Genomic DNA, 19,374 nt, shown 5'->3' on the forward strand with positions numbered 1-19,374 from the left:
TTTTATACATACCTCGCTTCTTCAATTTCGTCTCTCAGATCCACTGCCGACGCCGACGTTGCACAAATAGTTCTCTATCGGATCCAACAGCAATATCCGATCGCACGTGCTTCACAGACAGATTCCTACTGGTACTTGTGTTGTAAGTCAGTCCAGACATAGTAAGTAAGGTCCGACAACAGATAATTCAAAACTGTCCGAAATCCGTTGGTAAGAATAGTAGGCCTTTCATCTGCAGGCAAAAGAAAACTTCAAGAGCAGATCCATCAACCGCAGTTTCTACCATGTTGGAACACAGCAGGCCAATCATAGTTTACAAACCACTACTATATCTGACGCTTCTGGTCCAAAAATCTGTCGTGTTCCAAACCAATACGTGAATATAGAAATTATCCGTCGTTGTCGCATGTCGGCGGAGTCGGAGTGCTGTTCCGCCGGTGGTTGTTCATTTATCTTGATACAATTTTTATGTTGCACAAAGCAATCAACTAACGTTAAAACAAGAATACAAACACAGTTTCACAGTCGGTATGCATTCCGGTTCCGTGCCTGACACCGTGCAGGTTGCCGTGCGCATCAGGCCGCTATCATCGCTGGAGCTGGCCAGCGGCCACCATAACGTGATCGTACAGCCGAACCCTGCCGAACCACGGCTCGTTGCGCGCGGTGCCGAAGAGTTTACGTTTACGGAAGTGTTCGGGCCGACCGTGTCGCAGGCGGAAGTGTACGATCGTTCGGTGCGCGGGATCGTGCTTAAGCTGCTGCAAGGCTTCAACGTGTCCATATTGGCGTACGGCCAGACGGGATCGGGCAAAACGTACACGATCGGAACATCGTTCGATGGGCGGATAACGAACCACAGTGGAATATTGCCCCGTGCGCTGCTGGACATCTTTGATGCGGTGAATGCGCCGACGGATGGTGATGCGGGCTGCTCGAGCTACCGCGTGTTCTGTTCGTTTATGGAGCTGTATCAGGAGCACGTGTACGATCTGCTTTCGCACCGGAATCGATACGAGCGGCTGTTGGGCATACGGGAAGATGCTGAAGGTGTCATCGTACCGGGACTGACCGAGCTGGCCGTCTCGAGTGCAGAGGAAACGTTCGGATGGTTAATGCACGGGGCGAACAGCCGTGCCACGGCACCAACCCGCATGAACAAGGAATCGAACCGAAGTCACACCATATTCACGGTCATTATCCGTTCACGGCGAAAGGCGAACGCGGCGACGGGTGGTGAGCACGTGATGATATCGAAGCTCCATTTTGTCGATCTTGCCGGCTCGGAACGGGCCAAGAAATCGCGGGCCAGCGGTGACCGGTTGCGGGAAAGCATCCAGATCAACAAGGGACTGCTGGCACTCGGGAACGTCATCTCGGCGCTAGCATCCTCCAGCGGAACGTCACCTTCCAAGTCAGCCCGCAGCACGTTCGTGTCGTACCGTGATTCGAAGCTAACGCGGCTCCTGCAAAACTCACTCGGTGGAAATTCAATCACGCTGATGCTGGCCTGCGTTTCACCCGCCGATTACAACATTGAGGAAACAATCAGCACTCTGCGGTACGCTGATCGAGCACTATCGATTCGCAACAAACCCGCTCGAACACCGCCGGCACCGATGAGCCAGTCGAGCAGCGTTGCCGAACTGGAACGTTTGTCCAAAACGGTTTCGGAGCTTCGTACCGAGAACGATCAGCTGAGACGCCGCATTGCCGCCGAACTGAAGCCAGCGATCGAGGCCGGTTTGGCCGGTGGAAAGAACGGCACCGGACGCCATCTTGCCACCCAGAATCGTTTACTGCACGGTCAGCTACAGTCATCGATCGAAGAGTCGACCCGCAACGAGCTCCGTGCGTCGATCGCCGAGAATGCGCTCGGCCGGTTGGAACCGCTGGTGTTGCACGAATTGCGCACGGAATATGACGATCTCGCCGGCACGGCCCTGACGCCCCTGTCCGGCGATGAGCTGCGAGCGAAATGTGAGGAAATACTGCTACGATACCGCACCGAGTACGAAGCGCTCCGGCAGCGTCCAACGGCACAACATCGTTCCACCCTCGATTAGCGTCGTGCAGCAAACTGCGGCCGCGAAAAAGTTTTACCCGAAGGCCATTTCTTTTCTGTAGTCACTTTATTCCTTTCTTCCTTCGTCTCTGGTTGGTTCCGTTTAGCTACAAATAAATTTAACTTCCGTACAGTCACTCACTCACTGAACTCCACTAGCTGCGAGCGTACTCTTAACCGTGTCCTGTTACTTCCTACTTCCGTCTTAAGCAGCAGGGGGAAATGAAGTTTGATAAATACAAATGAAATGAGCCATAGCCGTTGTTACTCTACTGTGTGTATGTTGCAAATTTACAGCAATGTATGCTCCGTAATTCAAATGGCCTCCGGTTCGCCATTATGCTCGCACCAAGTATATGTGCCTCACGCGTGGTGTAGCTCTGGGCTCACACTTCTGCTACATTTGTTTGACTAGACGTGTTAACTTACGTTTTGTTGAGTCGAGTTTTGATTTCTTTGATTCTCCACTCTCTTTCTGTTTTGATATATTTTCTAACCTTACTTCTCTTCCCTTTGCGTTTGGCGCTAAAAAAAACGAATGAAACCTGGCGGACCTAAGCTAAATTAGTTGTGATCTTTATCTCGCGAAATCTGTGACAGTAAATTAAATGCTAATGCCGTACTAAACTAAACACTGCCCGCTGGTAGAGTGGGTTTCATCCAGTCTACACTTTACGCATTAAGAATTTAATACTCACTTTTGTTTGCCGTTGTTGAAATTTCGCGCTTTCGGGGAAATGCGTTCCGAAAAAGTTAGCTACTATAGTAGAGCCTTCCCCAACAAATAATCTCAGCTTCGTTATCCTAATGTTGCCGTATTGTTTGAACACACACATACACTCTCTAAAACCTTTACCAGTGCAAATGCAATTAAACTTGTAATGATGCTGCTGTTTTTCACACAATTCGCTCAACATAATCCGCAAATCCTAGCCATGCGGTGTGTCTCTGTGTCGAACTTGAAATATACAGGGTACTCAGACCAGTTCAATATTGTAGCGTTATATGTCAACAGTATAAAACGCTAATCCGACTTCGTACCTGCAATTCAACCTCGTTAATCCTTCTCCAAGGTTTATGTATTTTGAAGGTGATTTTTTATCGATTTTCCCGAGTGCCATTTTGGTCGATATATGTCAGAGTTTTTTTTTACAAAATTTATATGGTTTTGGGTCATCTTCGCATATCAAATTCCACAGAAGATTGAAGTTATTTGGATTCATAAATCGTCAAAAAAAAAAAAACCGCTAGCGATACCACAACCGGCACTCCCTTCGACGCTTGCACCACTCCTCTCAATATCCTTCCCTTCGATGTCCCTTCAGTCTGCTTTAGACAACTCCTACCTCCTATATCCGAATACCTTATTCTCGACATGGGAAAACAGATTTCCACCATAATCATAACACCATCATAAAATCCCAACTCGACAATGGAAAGTGCATTCGATGTTCTCTGTTGTTGGATAGTCACCCAAATAGCCAAAGATAATGAAATCGAGCTTGAGGGCTGCTTAAAGAAAAAACGTACTACCGCCGAACTTTGAGGCAAGTTAAAAAGACCGTGGAACTTGATGGAACCATGAAGCTTTTCTACTTGCACTTGGAACTCGATGGAACTATGAGGCTTATTTATAAACCATGCATAGTGTTCATCCGAACTATGCGGCTTATTAAGAAGCATGCGGTGCTTCATGGAACTTTATGTCCATTTAAGAGTGAAAGATGGCCCTTCAAGTTGTTTGCTTACAGGATTATGTCAATAGAACATTTCCATCTGCCATGCGTCGCCAGAAAAACATTGTGTGGAAAGATTTGTTGAAAGCGTGTAAAAATATCGGGAAAATGTTTTATAAAGTGTGCTTAAATTATGCGTGAAATGTTTGAGAACGAAGACGACTGCGAGATAATCGATATTCCGATCGATATATCCTACAATTGCAGTTCGGAATACGAAGATGAGCAGCTTGAAATCCCGAAACAGATTTCTTGCATGAAAATAAATAGCACATACAAACTTTCTTTATCAGCTCGATGTACAAAAGCTGCTTAAAGCCCGGTTAAGAGTACGAGGAACTATGACGCTGCTTATCTATTGCAAAAGACGTATTAGATCAGCGATCTTTAGCGTGCTGCTTAAGATAATTTGGCCTTTTGGGCAGTCCTCACTACAGAGAAACGGTCATTCCTTTTGATGGTTCGATGTTATACTGTTTCATATTTAAAATTTTATCCGCTAACTCCATGATTTGATTTGACTTTCCTTTTAAAACTTCAATTATCTTTTAACGATAAGTCTGTTGAATTTGTATAGTTGATGTTGAGATATTTTAATACTTTGCTATTTCATAAAGCATTCTTCATCGTCTTACTACAACCTTCTGGCTTCCTGTGACTTGATTTTACCCGGAGTTGAATAAACAGTCCTACCTACGGGGCGGCGGTCTGGATGAGATTTTATCCCCGGTTTATCCTGCATATCACAATCTCAATGGTCGGCCAACGGACCACGGGAATTATAGAGCGAAACTTAGTAGTATAAACAGCTTGCAAATATTGTGTGAAAAACGAGTCAGTCAGCTAGGAATTCTAAGGAAAATGTCAAGTTGGGATTTTACGGAGTTGCATGTTTGTTTTCCCATGTTGCGAAGGGTTAACGAGGTTGAATTGCATATACCATGTCGGATTAGCCTTATGTGTTGTTGACATAAAATTCTACAATGTTGAACTGGCCCGAGAAACCCTGTAATAATTTTTGAAAGCTCACTACCAGCCAAACTCGATTCAGAAGCGATAGTGCAGGCCCCATTAGCGTAAACTTTTCATTTACAGTAAAGCGCGATACGTTAAGGCAAAAGGAAAGTAGCTCTCGCAAAGGCTTCACCTGCTACATTCAATACGTTACTAAATACTTTAAGCTTTCTATGTAAATAAAGCATTGATCTTCTCAACCTATGCTGTTCATGCTTCATGGCCTAGTCCTTATTATCATACCCACAATTCACAATTTTGTTTTTTTTTCACCTTTCGCTGGAAACAATGAGCGTGTTTTACATGGTTTATCCATCTCTCTATGGTGTGTCTGTGTCTTCTTAGAATGAGTAGCCGACATCATAAAAATGGAGTCCAAAACCGATAGAAAACGGAAACCAACAGGCATTTATAGTCAGCAAAAACCAAAAGTGCGCTAAAACGTACACTCTACAGTATCAAAGTGTCTCTTTCGGTTGTTTTAATAAGTAATCGCCAGCATTCTTCTACCCTTTTAGCCCTTTAAGGACGCTTACCTCGGTGTACATATCTCCCACAATGCGCCCGTTCCGTTAACTGTTGTGTTGTGTGTTTCTTCAAGATCAAGTTTCCGAAAACGGTTGAATCGAAAAGCTTACAATTACCAAAAATTAAAAACATACTACTAAGTCTCCCCCTAAGCCACACACACACATGCACTTAACTGTAAACTGTTGACAGTTTCCGTGAGCATGCTGCGGCTGCTTAAATGCTAACTGAGCTAACATTGTTAATGTATGTTTTAATGTTTTGTTTTGTTTTGATTATGACACAACCATTTACCACTGTTTTTTTGTTGTTGTATTTTAAGTATTGTTTGTTCAACTTTCTACCCACCGCTATACCCCCCACACAAACCGGTGTACACATTTAGGCAATGTTTGCATAAATTAGGAGCATTCTGTTACCGAACATTGCGGTGCGGTAAATCAATCTGCCCGCTCGCAGCACTACCGCATCGCTAAAAAGCTATCGTACGAAGGTATTGGAACGGCCCACCATGCCAATCTACGGTACAGAATACGCGTGTTAATGTTTAGGCCAAACCAACATCAGCTGCATCAGCATCCCCTTAGCATATCGGGATTGGGTGATGGTGGGCACGATCAAACCTGCATCACGGATGGAGCAGCAGAACGTACACACAATGCACCACCGATCGTCCTCCACTCGGGGCCTTATTACACATTTAAAACATTTCCCCCCAATATTGTCGATTAGTTGGAATCGGTTTCAGCCCACAGTAATCTTATCTACACATTTAGCGATCATTTGAGTTTTTGGTTTTGCTTGTACCGTTAGCTTCCTGCATGAACACGTGTTCCTGCGCTCACATGTCCGATGGTTTAAAAATCGAACCGAACCGAAAACAACCTCACCCTAAACATTAATATTCCCTGCCCTAATAAATAGCACTGTTTGCCACAAACCTTAACCTTAGCCGCTAATGCAGCTTAGCAAATACCAATTGTCTAAACGTCTACTGCTCCTTTCCTTCAGGAACGTTTCTCAATTCCGCGGCAATCTCCATCCTGTTGGCAGTACGGTATAATATCGGCGATGCACCGTGCATCCTTCCCGCACACGGGTTGTTGCTACTCGCAGGCCAGCTTCCCATCGAAGCTGGACAGTGCGATGGCAAACGCTTGAAACGCGCACAGCGGATACCGAAAGTCCATGGTAAAGATGTCATCTGCGGTGCGGCCGAACTGCATCACGATGTACTCCGGGTCGGAGTCGTGCACCAGCTGAAAGTTCTTGACCGACGCTTGCGTGACGCGACCGTGAAAGTTTAGCACGTACGATTGCGTTTCATCGTTCCAGATGGGCGTCTTGTTGTGCAGTTCAACGACATTGTCCATGTTCTAGAGCGGAGAAAGGGGGGTTGACAAGGGAAAGAAGAAATGCGTTAGTAACAGGGCACGGCACATAATCGATAGGCGGCATACCCGGGATGCCAGGTACACACATAATGGGGAGGGTTAGTGGGGTCTCACTTTTGGCTAGGCAAATAGCTGACCGGCTGATTATCGGTCCCAAGAGAAACTGCCTTCATAAACACACACACACACATACGGGCACATGCATTCACGCAGGCTATATTAAGCTCGGTTTAAAATATGGCCCCGAAGTACTTGGCACACATGGTACAAAGAGAGAGAGAGAGAGAGAGGGTGAGAGAGAGCTATTAAGGACACGCTCCCAGCAGACATCCTTGGCAGAGGTCGTCCGACAGTAGTAGCCATGGGCCACCTATTGCCAGTTCGTGGAATTCATTAGCGGCATACATGATGACGGGCGCAGATAGGGGTGGCGCACAGGAAGCAGGGCGATGTCGAACCAAATGGGTTTGCCCCGGGGTTCGACGATGTGGGTATCCTCAGTGTGCTAACGTTTCAATGTTTTATCGATCACAAAAAAGTAAGGCAAACAATTGTTGGCAAATCATGTGTACGGCGGGCCGTAATGCACGATAGATGAGTCGCTAGTAAAATTGATACGCTCTCGGTGCATTAGGGTGATTAGAATTGCATTATTGAATATGAAATTGAGATTAAATTAAATGTGTAATGTTTATACATTGCATTCCTGCAAACGAGGAACGTTGGTTTCCTGCTGTCCTGCTAGCATGCCATCGCTTATCGTAGCGGCCTTTTTTCCGTTTAGGTTCGTTTAATAATCGCTCACCCATGCACAAGCCGGTTTACTATCTATTTTACAAGCGTTTGTGGATTAAAAGAGAGAGGATTTATAGGCTACTGTATCATGATGCCTCTGGGTACTTCACAACCCACCACACTACGAACAAATCATGTCTTCAGCCTCTGACACTGAGAATTTGTCACACGCTTGCGGAGGATCATCTACACGCGAATAGAAAGATGGCTATATTACTCAACCCATTATTACTAACGACCCATTAACTATATTACGACCCCTCAACCCATTAACTATATTACTAACGACTAGGCTGATAGCGACAAGGTATAGCACCAACCGATTTTGGCCTGGGTCTGACACGATGCTGCGATCCCTTACTCGCCCCACTCTCGACTCTCTCCTTCGCCTAATCTTTGCTACCATCACCTGTAGATGATCCGTGTGCGTGTGTTTTGCTGGAGGTGAAAGCAACAAACCAGCAACAAAAGTTCCACGACAAGCTTGTTAGAGTTAACCGGTGTACCACCGACAGGAGTGCTAAAACCATAGCAAATATATAATGATGAAACTGAAGCGCTGGCGTAACACAATTATCTCTCTTGTTCGGAACATCCGGTAGAGCACGCTGAACACACCGGTAGCATTATATTCCAGGATAATAAGATTATGGCAAACCGTTGGGAACTGGCTCCGAATATCTTGGAGACGAACGAATGGTTTTACAGCAAATTCTTTGGGCATTTGGAACTAGCTATAGCGATGCCAAATGTATTATTTCAGCTTAATTGACACAAATGCGTGAAATCTTCGCCATACCGATGTAGCTCTCCGGAAACTTCCAGCTCTACCTCGACACTGTATCGGTTTCATCTCCTGTCTCATGAAGCTTCACACACACACACACAAGCGATGCTTACCTTCGATTTCCAACAGTCGAGAAGACCCTGCTGGCCATCGACCGAGCTTATCTGCACCCGATGATCGTCCTCCGTCATCCCGGGCAGCAGTACCGTCATGTTGCGCGGTCCTTTAAATCCCAGTATGTTGGTGTCCTGTGATGGAAGAAACCAACAAAAAAAAAGGGACACTTAATTCAATTTGCTCCCACTGATTGAGATCTCCGTGGCGAGGAGATTTAGCTTTCTCACTTTCGCACAACACACGTACGTGGTGGATGTATTATTCGTTTAAGTGTGCTGTTTGAAGCGACTTTTGCCAAACTTGCTGCTTGCTATTTTAAATAAAGTTTGCCACTTACATAGATTACGACGGCCAGGTCGAGGCGCGGTGTGGCCGCATCATTTTTGGTGCCGCTATCGTAGACGAAGAATGTCGTGCCAAACACGTTCGAGCGCAGCTTCCCCACGAAACCGTCCGCCTGCCGGGAGAGGTCCGTCGGATCACAGCTGATGATGTAGTTGGACGTTTTACTTTTCTTCCGTTTGCGGCCTGCGAAAAAGGGAGGGGGGGGGGGGGGCAAAGGAAATTCGATCCGACGTGATACATCATCATTTTTGCGCCGACAGTGTGTGAAGGTTGAGGAATAGTATGAGTTTATAAGTCTAAGGTGCGCAAACTAACTTACCCGCTAGACAGAACACCTTCTTGCCGTAGTCTCGCTCGAGGTGCAAATAGTAAATGGGAAACAGGCCTCGATCCATGCCTTTCCGGTCGCGCGTTATCCGGCACTTGTACAGGACACCTTGGGCGGCCGGTTGCGTGACCCACTGCTCGATCGGACCGATAACGTCACCCTCCGTGTCGGGCGCTCCGCCACCACCACCACCACCGTTCGGAGGTGTTCCGGAGCCTTCGGAGGACTTCACGTTGCCACTGCTGTTGTTGGTGTGGTGATGATTGTTGTTGTTGAGTGCGGGCGATATGGGGGCCGAGTGGGACAGGAGCTGATCGGCCGTAGGACGATCGTACAGGATGGCACCACCGCTACCACCGTTGGCAGGTGATTTTGTCGAGGTGGACAGCGGCAGCACGTCGACCGGTGTGCTCTCCTCGTCCTCGCTGTCCTGGGACGAGGGTGTTAGCTTTTCCATGGTGGCTGTTGGTGTGTTAATGATTTGAGAACGTCCACATTAACTACATTCACAAGTTCTAATCTTGAAGGTTTTTCAAGTACAACTTCAAACGATACTCACAGTCGCTGTAAGGTGAAGTTGGAGTGGTCGCGATCGAGGTCGCCGTAATGTTGGAACCGGTCGTACCAACTGCCGCCGATGGCATTGGACCTACAGGTGAGGTGGGCATGATCTGATCGGGATTGTTTGGCGACATCATGAACTGCATCGGACCGTCGTACGCGTGCACTTCGCGCCCATTTCGATTGATGCCCGACATTGGCCGGACAAGCTGTAGATCGCTCGCCTGCACCATGCCCGGCGTTGCTCGCTTTTGTCGTATGTAAGCCTCCATTAGTTGTCGCTGCAAGTGAATGCAAATGAGACAGAGCTACGATTAGTGCGTTTGTTTTAAAACACATAAATGTCTTTTAATTTTCTTAAAGCTAACATCACGGTCGAATGTGTCGTTTCACGTTTAAATTGGGTTGTACGCCGAATTGAACATTTTACATTGTTTAGTAAAGTACACAAACACCTCGTGCGCATATTTGCATGCTAATACTGTGCCACTTTCGCCATGTATCAATAAGTGCCAAGCAAATTAACACCTAATCGCATCGTTGACTGGCAAGAGCCCATAATGGTGGTAAGCACATTTGCATTGGAAACAAGCCCTGTTGGGAAACTGCAACACACCAATGCGGATTAAATCCTGCACCCTTGCGCCGATTGCGCCACACAAACAGCGGGTTTGTTGTTGCATTTATGGGAACACTAGCAATTAGCACAACAAACATACGCGCTGGAGAGCTAAATAAAGACCCGTTCTCCTGGGTGGGATGGGCGGCTTCGATGGTATCGTACGGAAGCGGGTGCATCATCGCTCGATGATATGGTTCACTGCATTCGATTTGTGCTACGGTGCTGAATGTGCAGCAGAATGTGCGACCCGCTGGGGGGAAAAATCGTTATAGCGCTATATTGACCTAGAAAGGTGAGTGTCGATTGAGAAGTGTGTAACGAACCGGAAAACAGAAGCGCTAACAATGCAGGGTTTTAAGTACACAGCATAAAAACAGGTAACAATTTTAAATGTAATAAAATATCAATGCAAAAATAAAATCCAGAATCAGTTTCCCTTAAACAGTTTTCATAGATTATGGAGGAGAGAAGAACTACATTTAATTAATGATATAAAAGTTATCTAGCCTAGTAAGGCTTAGTATAATCACCCTATACCATCAAAACAAGAGAGCTATAATAGCAACAAATCTTCATAAAAAATTATCAAAAAACCATAAAAGCAGAGATTTGTTAGTCTCAATACGTACTACCCAAGATTAATTTAAAATTGTTTATGCTAGTGTGGAGGTATTTTTTAGAGTTATGTAGAGTGGATAATTTTTAATTGCGGATCATCAGAACCAAATTCAGTCAATCTATATTGAGCATTGAATAATTGTCGTGTCCTTAAGTTTTCGCTGACAGCCTGGATGTTTATTATCTAAAGAATGCACGGATGTCAATGAATCCGCTGATAACACATGGCAAAAAAAAATGCACTGAGACGTCATGCGCCTATTGATTCCCCGCGACACCTAGTACGGGCTCTGGAGCATGTAGCGTCTCGAGACCAAGGCAATTGAAAAAAATATCCTTCTTCTTGACAATACGACAATGCGTCAAAATATAAATAAAATAAATAAATATTCTTCTTCTTTTTTGGCGCTACAACTACTTTCGAGGTTAGGGGTTGTTCTTTGCCATTTCTGACTTTCTGTGACTTGATTTTACCCGTAGCTGAATAGTCAGTACTGCGTACAGGGATACAGTTTGTATGAGATTTGAACACCGGTCTTACCATGTGAAGACCAGCACCACTGTTGCCTCGGCCACCGAACCGCCCCAATATTTTATATTACCAGAAAATTCTGAAGCTGGTCCTAATAAATATATCACGAAATAAAGATTCAAGACCTCGGTGGATCCTTAAAGACCCTGCATGCAGGAGAAATAAAACATAACGGCCGAAAAAAAATTGTTTCGAAAAGTTTGTAAACAATATTAACTCGTAATGTTCTTGAAGAGTAAACCTACAGCCTGACAGTACACTTAAATTACAAACCGCCAGATCGTGGTCAGAAAACGATGAAGTTTATTTTGACCATTATGCTCTTATTCGCCAGGTAGTAAGAAAGTCATCGTTCTAGCTTATCGATGACTCCTTATTTCAGTAGCTTAGCAAGCAGTAATTTGTGGTCAACTGAGTCGAAGGGATGATGAAATGTGGAATACACAACATCTACTTGTATACCATTTTCAGGCGCAAGATAACAGCTACTTAGCAGGCATAGAAGATTGGTTTCGATACTGAGGTTGAGGTGAGGTTTTAACCCGCTTAGCATCTGCACTACCTCAAGTGTCCTGCGACAACTTGTACTTCTTCTTCTTAAAAGCCACTAGAAACTCGAGAGGTCTCTCGGCTTACCATTTCTGGATTTCTGTTTTACCCGTAGCTGGATAATTAGGCCCGCGTTCGGTTTGGCGGTTTAGCTGCGATTTGATCCACGGTCCTGCCGTGTATAGACTGGCGCCGCTATCGCCTCGGACACCGGACCTAGTCACTTTATGGAAGAGCTGTTTTCAGATCGTTTCTTATCTTCTCGATCGCACGATCTTCAAGGTCATGTCCGGATCGCGCCTGGAATCACATACGTTCTTTCCGATAACAATTGCAGATGTCCTTCTTCTCCTAGATTTTACCGTTGTTCCGGATTGATATTCGGAGAAATCTTTCTTTTCCCCTTCTTTGTTTGTTCGTGTACTAACTTTTCGTTAAACCTTCTTTCATTTTGAACTGCTGATGGGCGTGATAATCCTCTGTTGCCAGTCATTTGCTATATTTTCACCTCTTCTTCGTAGGCCTCCTATTGTGAAAATCGTAGCTGCTAAGAGTAAAGCTATTCATCAAACCTAGTTTAATAACCTTAAATTTTCAATTTCTTGTTTGTTTTCTTTAACTTCATGCATAGTTTGTGAAGCAGATAAATTGGTAAAAAAAGTTACTCACTTTTTGATCTACCAAATTTTCAATTGATTTCCACTAAATATAATTTCATAGCTAAATCGAATAAAGCAAGTAATGTGTCTTACCATATCTTGTGGTCGCATTCGTCGAGTGTCCTCAGTGGTACTATTGTTGTTGTTCTATTCTCCCTATCAAAAAGCATAAATGGCGACAGGAAATGTTCCTTTACTAGCCAGATAAAACGCTGCAGTGAAGATGCATTCATGCAGGTGCGCGTACTGTTTAAGGGCACTATGGTTCATTCACAAATACTTATCTCAGATATTTGGTAAAGCATTTCGCTAGTAGGAGACGACAAAAATCTTCAACCAACTAACCTAGCAATCTAGCATTTTTTATTTTATTTTTCAATTTGGAAATGATCTTGAAATGTTGTTCACCGTCCCATAGTCATAGTTTGTTTTAAACACCACCCCGGTGGACTAGTGTCTATTTACGTAAGAAGTGTCGCAGCATCGTTCCGACAGGCTGCCGGTATGATTAAGAGAAAGACTCCTAACGGCTCGCTGGAGGCTCATCTGCGCTCATCCATTGCGCCATGGCTGCATATCCGACTTTCATCTTTCATCTTTACGTGCCTTTAAGCCTCGCACAGAGAGCGGCATCGTAGTGTGAAGGCTGTAGCATCAACCATTCAAGTGAAAAGAGAAGAGACTATCATCTCCCTCGTTCGCACAGGCCAGAATGACCTGACAAACGACCATTCAAGCCTTCAACAGACAGAAACCATCACTGTCGGGTGGTGCTTTGTGGCCGTGAAAAGCCACGCGAAAAAGGCTCTTCTAACCGTTAGTGGAAGGAGCAGGGACGTCTCGTGGCGTCCCGTTCCGGTTTCCGGTACCTACCATTGTTCCCACAAAAACACGCACACGCCCTTGGCTTTGTGGCTTTCGGTTGTGTTTGTTTTGGCGTGTACGATTGTTGAAAGTTTTCCACGGTCCGGTTTTCCTCGGTCGTTCGCGTCCACTGTTCCGCCGTACTTAAGGGTTAGCCTGGATGAGTTTAACGAGGCCATGAGCTGGTGTCGTAAGTGCACGTTCCTCTGACAAGGGTACGTGGTGGTGTGAATATTGCCTGGTGCATAGCAATTCATCCTTATTCTAGTATTCTTGGCGGTAGCTACGAGTGAAGGGGTGATGTGGAATGAAAGATGTGCGCTACAGAGCTTTATGAAGGACATTCCCGGATGTTGCAAAGGAATATGCATAGGCAACTGATGTCGAAATTATTATACGAAAGAATTATATGAATTTTAAAGTATTTTAAAGAGTTTACATAAATTAAACATAAAATTTAAATACTTTAAACTATTCGTAAAATAATGTTTTGACTTCAGCCCATTATACTACACAAAAACCAACTTCTAAACCATGTTCAATTAGCCTAAATTGTACGTGGGAACCTTAATTACGCACGTTGATGTTACAGCATTACAACCAACTTCCGTGCACTTAGCTATCCCCCCGTTTGCTGCAGCTTCTCGACAGCCTCTGAAGGATGCATTTCATTCCGTACCGTACCGGTAGCTTAAATAAACTTTTCCCATTCACAAAAGTGCACTCATTCTGTGCTTTGCCCACGTTTTTCACCGCTCTCTGCCTGAGTGATCTTGATAAATGTGTAGCCGCCACCGACCCACCTACTATTACTACCCACACATACACACAAAGCGTGAACAAAGAGCAGCGGGAAAAGAGAAAAGGAACAAACCCAAATAGAAATGAAAGCAAGCTACATGATGGTAGTACCGGGGACATGCAATTACTGCCATGCAAAAATTTTAATGTCCGCTTTCGAACACTGCTACATACTTGCACGCGGCAGAAATGCGCCGTCCTTACAGATGACACACACACACATACACCCACACAAGGCATTGTTCGATGCAGCTGTAACCGGCGACGCAAACATCCCTTTTTTTTCGTGCTTTCTTCTTTTTTCCACTTTGTTTAGTTTTCCGCTTTAAATCGTCCACACTTCTGCACTTCACGGTGTTGATTTTTGAAGCCAATCTTGCAGTGTTCTGTACCCCGGCCGGCGGGCACGATGCGGAAACGTTTAATGTGCTCGCAAGGCACATTGCCTCACATTCGCTTCCGGCGGATGTAACCGGCAATGGCTGGTTTGACTTGTTTTTCCTTTGCTCCCACTTCGCTTTCCCAACAGCAATGTCAACAACTGATTGCGTTTGCTTTGATTTTTTATTCAACAGGAATGTTTACAACACAATGTTGCAGAACGGTTTTTATCACAGCAAGACAAAAATAAATGAAAACGACAGTAAACAGTAAGGGAAAGCTTCAGCTCAAACATCGGTGGAGACGCCCGGTACTTTACAGCGAAAATCATTCCTCCGGGAAGCGAGCGAGATTCTGTGTCATTCAGCTTCAAAGGTAGACGCTTAAACATTGCTATGTTATGCTTAAGCATTTTATTCGCCCACCCACTTTTACTGGACACAAGCTATCGCCAACCCACTCGCCAATTGTAGCAAACGATCGAACGGGGTCAGTCGAGGTTAATTGTAATGTTGCGTTTACGTGAATCGTTAAGGTTAGGAGGCGGTCGGAGGATAGCAACACGACAACCGCCAAAAACTACGCCTCCAAAAAGACTAAGCAGTAGCGAGTCGAGACGAACACTGTTAAGCTAAACATGCAAATGAGATTAGCAGGACGGATGGTTGACCGACGGCTTTGACGGGCAATGGAAAAGCGCTGATCGTCGCCATTTGTGGACTCTGCCGGAATCGATTCAGGCCCGAATCTAGCACACTAGAGTTAGGGTGGGGATTTGTGCGCCGCACTGCTAAGCTAAGCGTCCTAAGGCGCTTTCCTTGCCGGGGGGGATCATATTGGTTTTGATGAGTGCTTAGAGGAATTACAATCGGTCGGTGTAATAAACGGGGGCTTTTGCGACGTTTGTAGTCAGCTTTTGACGCAGTGTGGCGCTAATTAACACAGTTCTATTTGTTTTTCGAGAATTTGTGTGAAATTGCATACGTAAAGCGTCTAACGATTTATTTGAGTGGTTATAACGGCGAATTATTGACCGGGTTGGTGACCGAGGCGAATTAGATAACGAATCCTGTATGGATCTGCTTCTTGTTTGCAGGAATGACTTCTCAGCTTCGGTAAATTTTTTTGAAGAAAGCCAGTAACAGCTGACCATGATTTAGTAAGATCGTTATAGTTAAAAAGCTGAAGTTATTGGACGGTTAATTTTTTTATAGACTCATCTAACTATGAACGATTCATATTCAAAGTTATATTCGTCTCATTTGCCCATTAGGACGGTCATAAAATGCTATGCGAGCTGGGTCGACCGGTCACCATTCTCATGACTCATGTTCAGGCCCACCCGAGTCTGATAAGTCTAGTTCACTGTACAATGGTGAGATCATAATACATTTCCTTCAATGTCCTTCCGCGGTCGCTTGGCCGAGGCGACAGCGGTGCCAGTCTTTATACGGCAGGACCAGGGTTCAAATCCCATCCAGACCACCTTCCCGTACGCAGAACTGACTACTATAAGTTATAGAAAGCGAGAAATAGTAGCCCGAAACCTCTCGAGGTTGTAGTGCCAAGGAAGCTAGTGCCAAGGTTAAGAAGTTTTAAAATAAAAATTGGTACAAAATACCAATGAATACTTTAACATAACAATTCTACCTATACTTTATACTTCCATAAAAAATACACTCAAAAACTTCCTTGATATCAGACTTCAGGCATTGCCTGACCGCCATTAGTACGCTAATAATGTCTAGACGCGCTAGACCCATATATAATTTTGTGTATGGATAGAACGTTTTTCCTTCTTAGTCATGCAATATCTGTACGTATTCCTAACCAACGCAGATAGTTAATACAGCACTAGCGCAAGAATAAATATGTCGCACGAAAGCTTTAAACCCCCAATGACAGCTTATCGAACGATGATGCCACATTCAATTCCTACCAGGTCCTTAGAGCACCACTGCTGTATTTTCCACCTATTCAACACACATCAACAAACCTTTCGATAAGCTCGGGCATGATTTATATTCCGCTCAGTGATACTACCTCCACGGGACGTACGAACATATCTCTCCTTCTCTTCATCCTTCTCTCTCTCTGCCTCTCTTTGGCTCCCATTACGAACCATTATTTACACACTGTTCGCCGCGTCAATCGATCGAGCCCCCGAAGATACAGCGGCTTTTTACTCACACCACCCGGTAGAGCTATGGAGCTGGCGGCCGCAATCAAACACTTTTCAACCAGCCAACGAATCCCATCCACTGCGGTACAAGATAGGAAGAGCCGTGTCCCGCTTTGCTCCCTAAGGATTGGAACATTAGGGACGCCACGAGTTAGTTTCCTGGCGTGTGTCGTTGTCGGTAACGAGCGTCATGATCCACGTACCCACTAGCTAGCCTAGGCCAGGGATAAATCACGTTTATAGCGGGCGAGTGGATTATGTGTCGTAGCTTTTAACTGTGCCACGGGAACTGCTATCGACATAAATGGAAGGCAAAATAGTACCTACTTTGAATGGATTGTATCAATCGAGAACAGATTTTAATTAATATTTGCTTGGTGAATGAATAAGCTTTTTACAATATTTGATTTGCTGTGCGTTTGTTGAAGAGTCGTTAATGATTGGCTTTTCACAACATCTGGTTAGTTGATGATAAAAACGATCATCTTCAGAGTTAGCAAAGTACAATCACATTTGTGATTTGGCAATAATATTGTCAAAATTTAGTACGCAATTAAAAAACTTCGTTTCGTGCGATGTTATTCAAGTATGAAATCACTTTTTTATGTGCTGATATGAGATGAGCTGCTGGGTCAGGATTGATTCACAGCTCCCTCGTATACTTTTTTTAAAGCATGGTTTAATATGGGATTTGACAGATCACCTATAAAACGATAGAAACGTAAGGTATGGTTGTCTGTCGAATCCCGTTTAAAATTTGACATAACCATGAGTAAAAAAAGTACATGATGGAGAGCTGTAACTCTAACCTCAGTTGGAGCATTTAACACCTCTATAACAAAGAGGTCGATGCACAGCGAATGCTTAGCTTATACACACAAAACAGCTGCAGCATCGAACAATTAGAATATGCTGATGTTCTCTAGGCACAAAACCGATCATTTTGGCTGCAAGGATCATCAAAACTTCACAAGAAAGTAGCGAGAGATGTTCTGAGGATCTGACACTAACAGAAGCACCAGCTTTAAGATCAGTACACACTTATCTACCTAACCTTCAAAAAACGTCCCCACTTTATTCTGTCACTTTTTCTATTGGATGCATCGACCTCTATGCTATATAGACCTTGAGATTCCCACCCAATGGAGAAGGCGATGGCGTGATGGTGCAATATCCAAGAATATGTTAATAAGGTTTTAATTTTCCTTTGTAACCCAACCATCGTCAGGTGACACCACCAGCTGTCCTGCAAAGTGAACTCATCCAGCTTGACCGTGAAACAAAAGATATAATCGCCCAAAAGAACATGCTTCGTAGGCATTACCAAAGGACAGGAGATAGGACCTTCTATTCCGCTTTCCGTCAAGCGGCTAAACTTATCGAAGATAGGCTTAGGTTACATAATAACCAACAATTCTCCGAGATGGTAAAGAATCTTCCCAAAAATTACCAGCCCATCTGGCGTATAGGTAGAAGCCCCACAACAAAAAGTATCCTTGTTAGCCAATGTTTTTGCTACCTCGCACCACATCAGCGACACAATGACCAGTCCGCATGAAAACGTTGTGCTGAATATTATTGGTGAAATCAATTCCCGCTCTGACCCTGCGTTAGTCATAAACAGGACCTCACGAAGTGAAATACATAGGATAATCAAATACAGCATTTCCTTCAAGGCACCGGGGCCGGATGGCTTTTTCAACATCTGCCTAAAACATCTTGGATTTAATTCTTTGACCCTACTGACCAACATCTTCAATAGGTGCCTTGAGTTAGGATATTTCCCAGCTCGCTCCTATCAGGAAACCAGGGAAAGATCCCTGCATGGCTTCCAGTTATAGGCCTATCTCCTTACAGTGCGTTCTCAGCAAAATCCTGGAGCCCATAATTCATGCAAGGATGGAATACCATTTGCTCTGAGAACAACAACCTGACTGAAGTTCAATTTGGTTTCAGGAAAGGTCACTCCACATCTCATCAACTGCAACGTATGATTAACGCCATAAACCAGGACAAAATCTGTGGCTGGTCCACTGCCATAACAATTCTAGACATTCCAAAAGGCTTTACTAACGTATGGCACCATGGGCTTCTGCACAAATTGAAAGTACAAGGTTTTCGAATGTACAAATTATAAAAATAATTCAAAGCTACTTGTGCGATCGTACGTCACCAGTTCATTTGGGCTCAATCCGATCAGAGCCCTACAGTAACAGTGCAGATGTTCCTCAGGGGAGCGTCTAAGGACCTCTTCTATACAATTGCTACACTACTGATGTTTCATCCCTAAATCAACGTGCGCAGACGATACTGCAATATTGCATACCTGTGGGAATTAGAATAATTATATAATCTTGCATGCATTTGAACTACAGGATTTAATATTACAATTTTCGAGCATGCATTTAAATTTCACGAATTAAACAGTAGACAATTAAGGATTAAGATTAGGACTACTCGACTGTTATACACTTACACGAACTACTCGAATTACAT

The 19,374-nt window shown here is 44.5% G+C and overlaps 2 protein-coding genes across 2 annotated transcripts in view; one reads left to right on the plus strand and one right to left on the minus strand.

Moving 5' to 3' along the window:
• Positions 1-275: 275 nt before the first annotated feature.
• On the plus strand, positions 276-3,327 carry LOC118506304 (chromosome-associated kinesin KIF4-like). Its single transcript, XM_036043252.1, has one exon. It carries the CDS (start codon positions 531-533, stop codon positions 2,064-2,066), a length of 1,536 nt encoding a protein of 511 aa, XP_035899145.1. The 5' UTR covers positions 276-530; the 3' UTR covers positions 2,067-3,327.
• The window catches only part of LOC118506305 (protein king tubby), a 37,317-nt gene continuing 20,056 nt past the window's right edge, over positions 2,114-19,374 (minus strand). The window contains exons 2-6 of the mRNA XM_036043253.1: positions 9,669-9,951; positions 9,101-9,571; positions 8,774-8,964; positions 8,433-8,567; positions 2,114-6,719 (exon numbers count right to left, since the gene is read on the minus strand). Of these exons, the coding sequence (XP_035899146.1) occupies positions 6,450-6,719; positions 8,433-8,567; positions 8,774-8,964; positions 9,101-9,571; positions 9,669-9,951 (1,350 nt within the window). The 3' untranslated portion in view covers positions 2,114-6,449. The remainder of the gene's footprint in view (positions 6,720-8,432; positions 8,568-8,773; positions 8,965-9,100; positions 9,572-9,668; positions 9,952-19,374) is intronic.

Source organism: Anopheles stephensi, chromosome 2, assembly GCF_013141755.1.
Source record: "Anopheles stephensi strain Indian chromosome 2, UCI_ANSTEP_V1.0, whole genome shotgun sequence".
In the NCBI taxonomy this organism is placed as follows: Eukaryota; Metazoa; Arthropoda; class Insecta; order Diptera; family Culicidae; genus Anopheles; species Anopheles stephensi.

Excerpts from the sequence above, each read along its gene's own strand:
- LOC118506304 (XM_036043252.1), top strand. The coding sequence starts at position 531 with ATGCATTCCGGTTCCGTGCCTGACACCGTGCAGGTTGCCGTGCGCATC.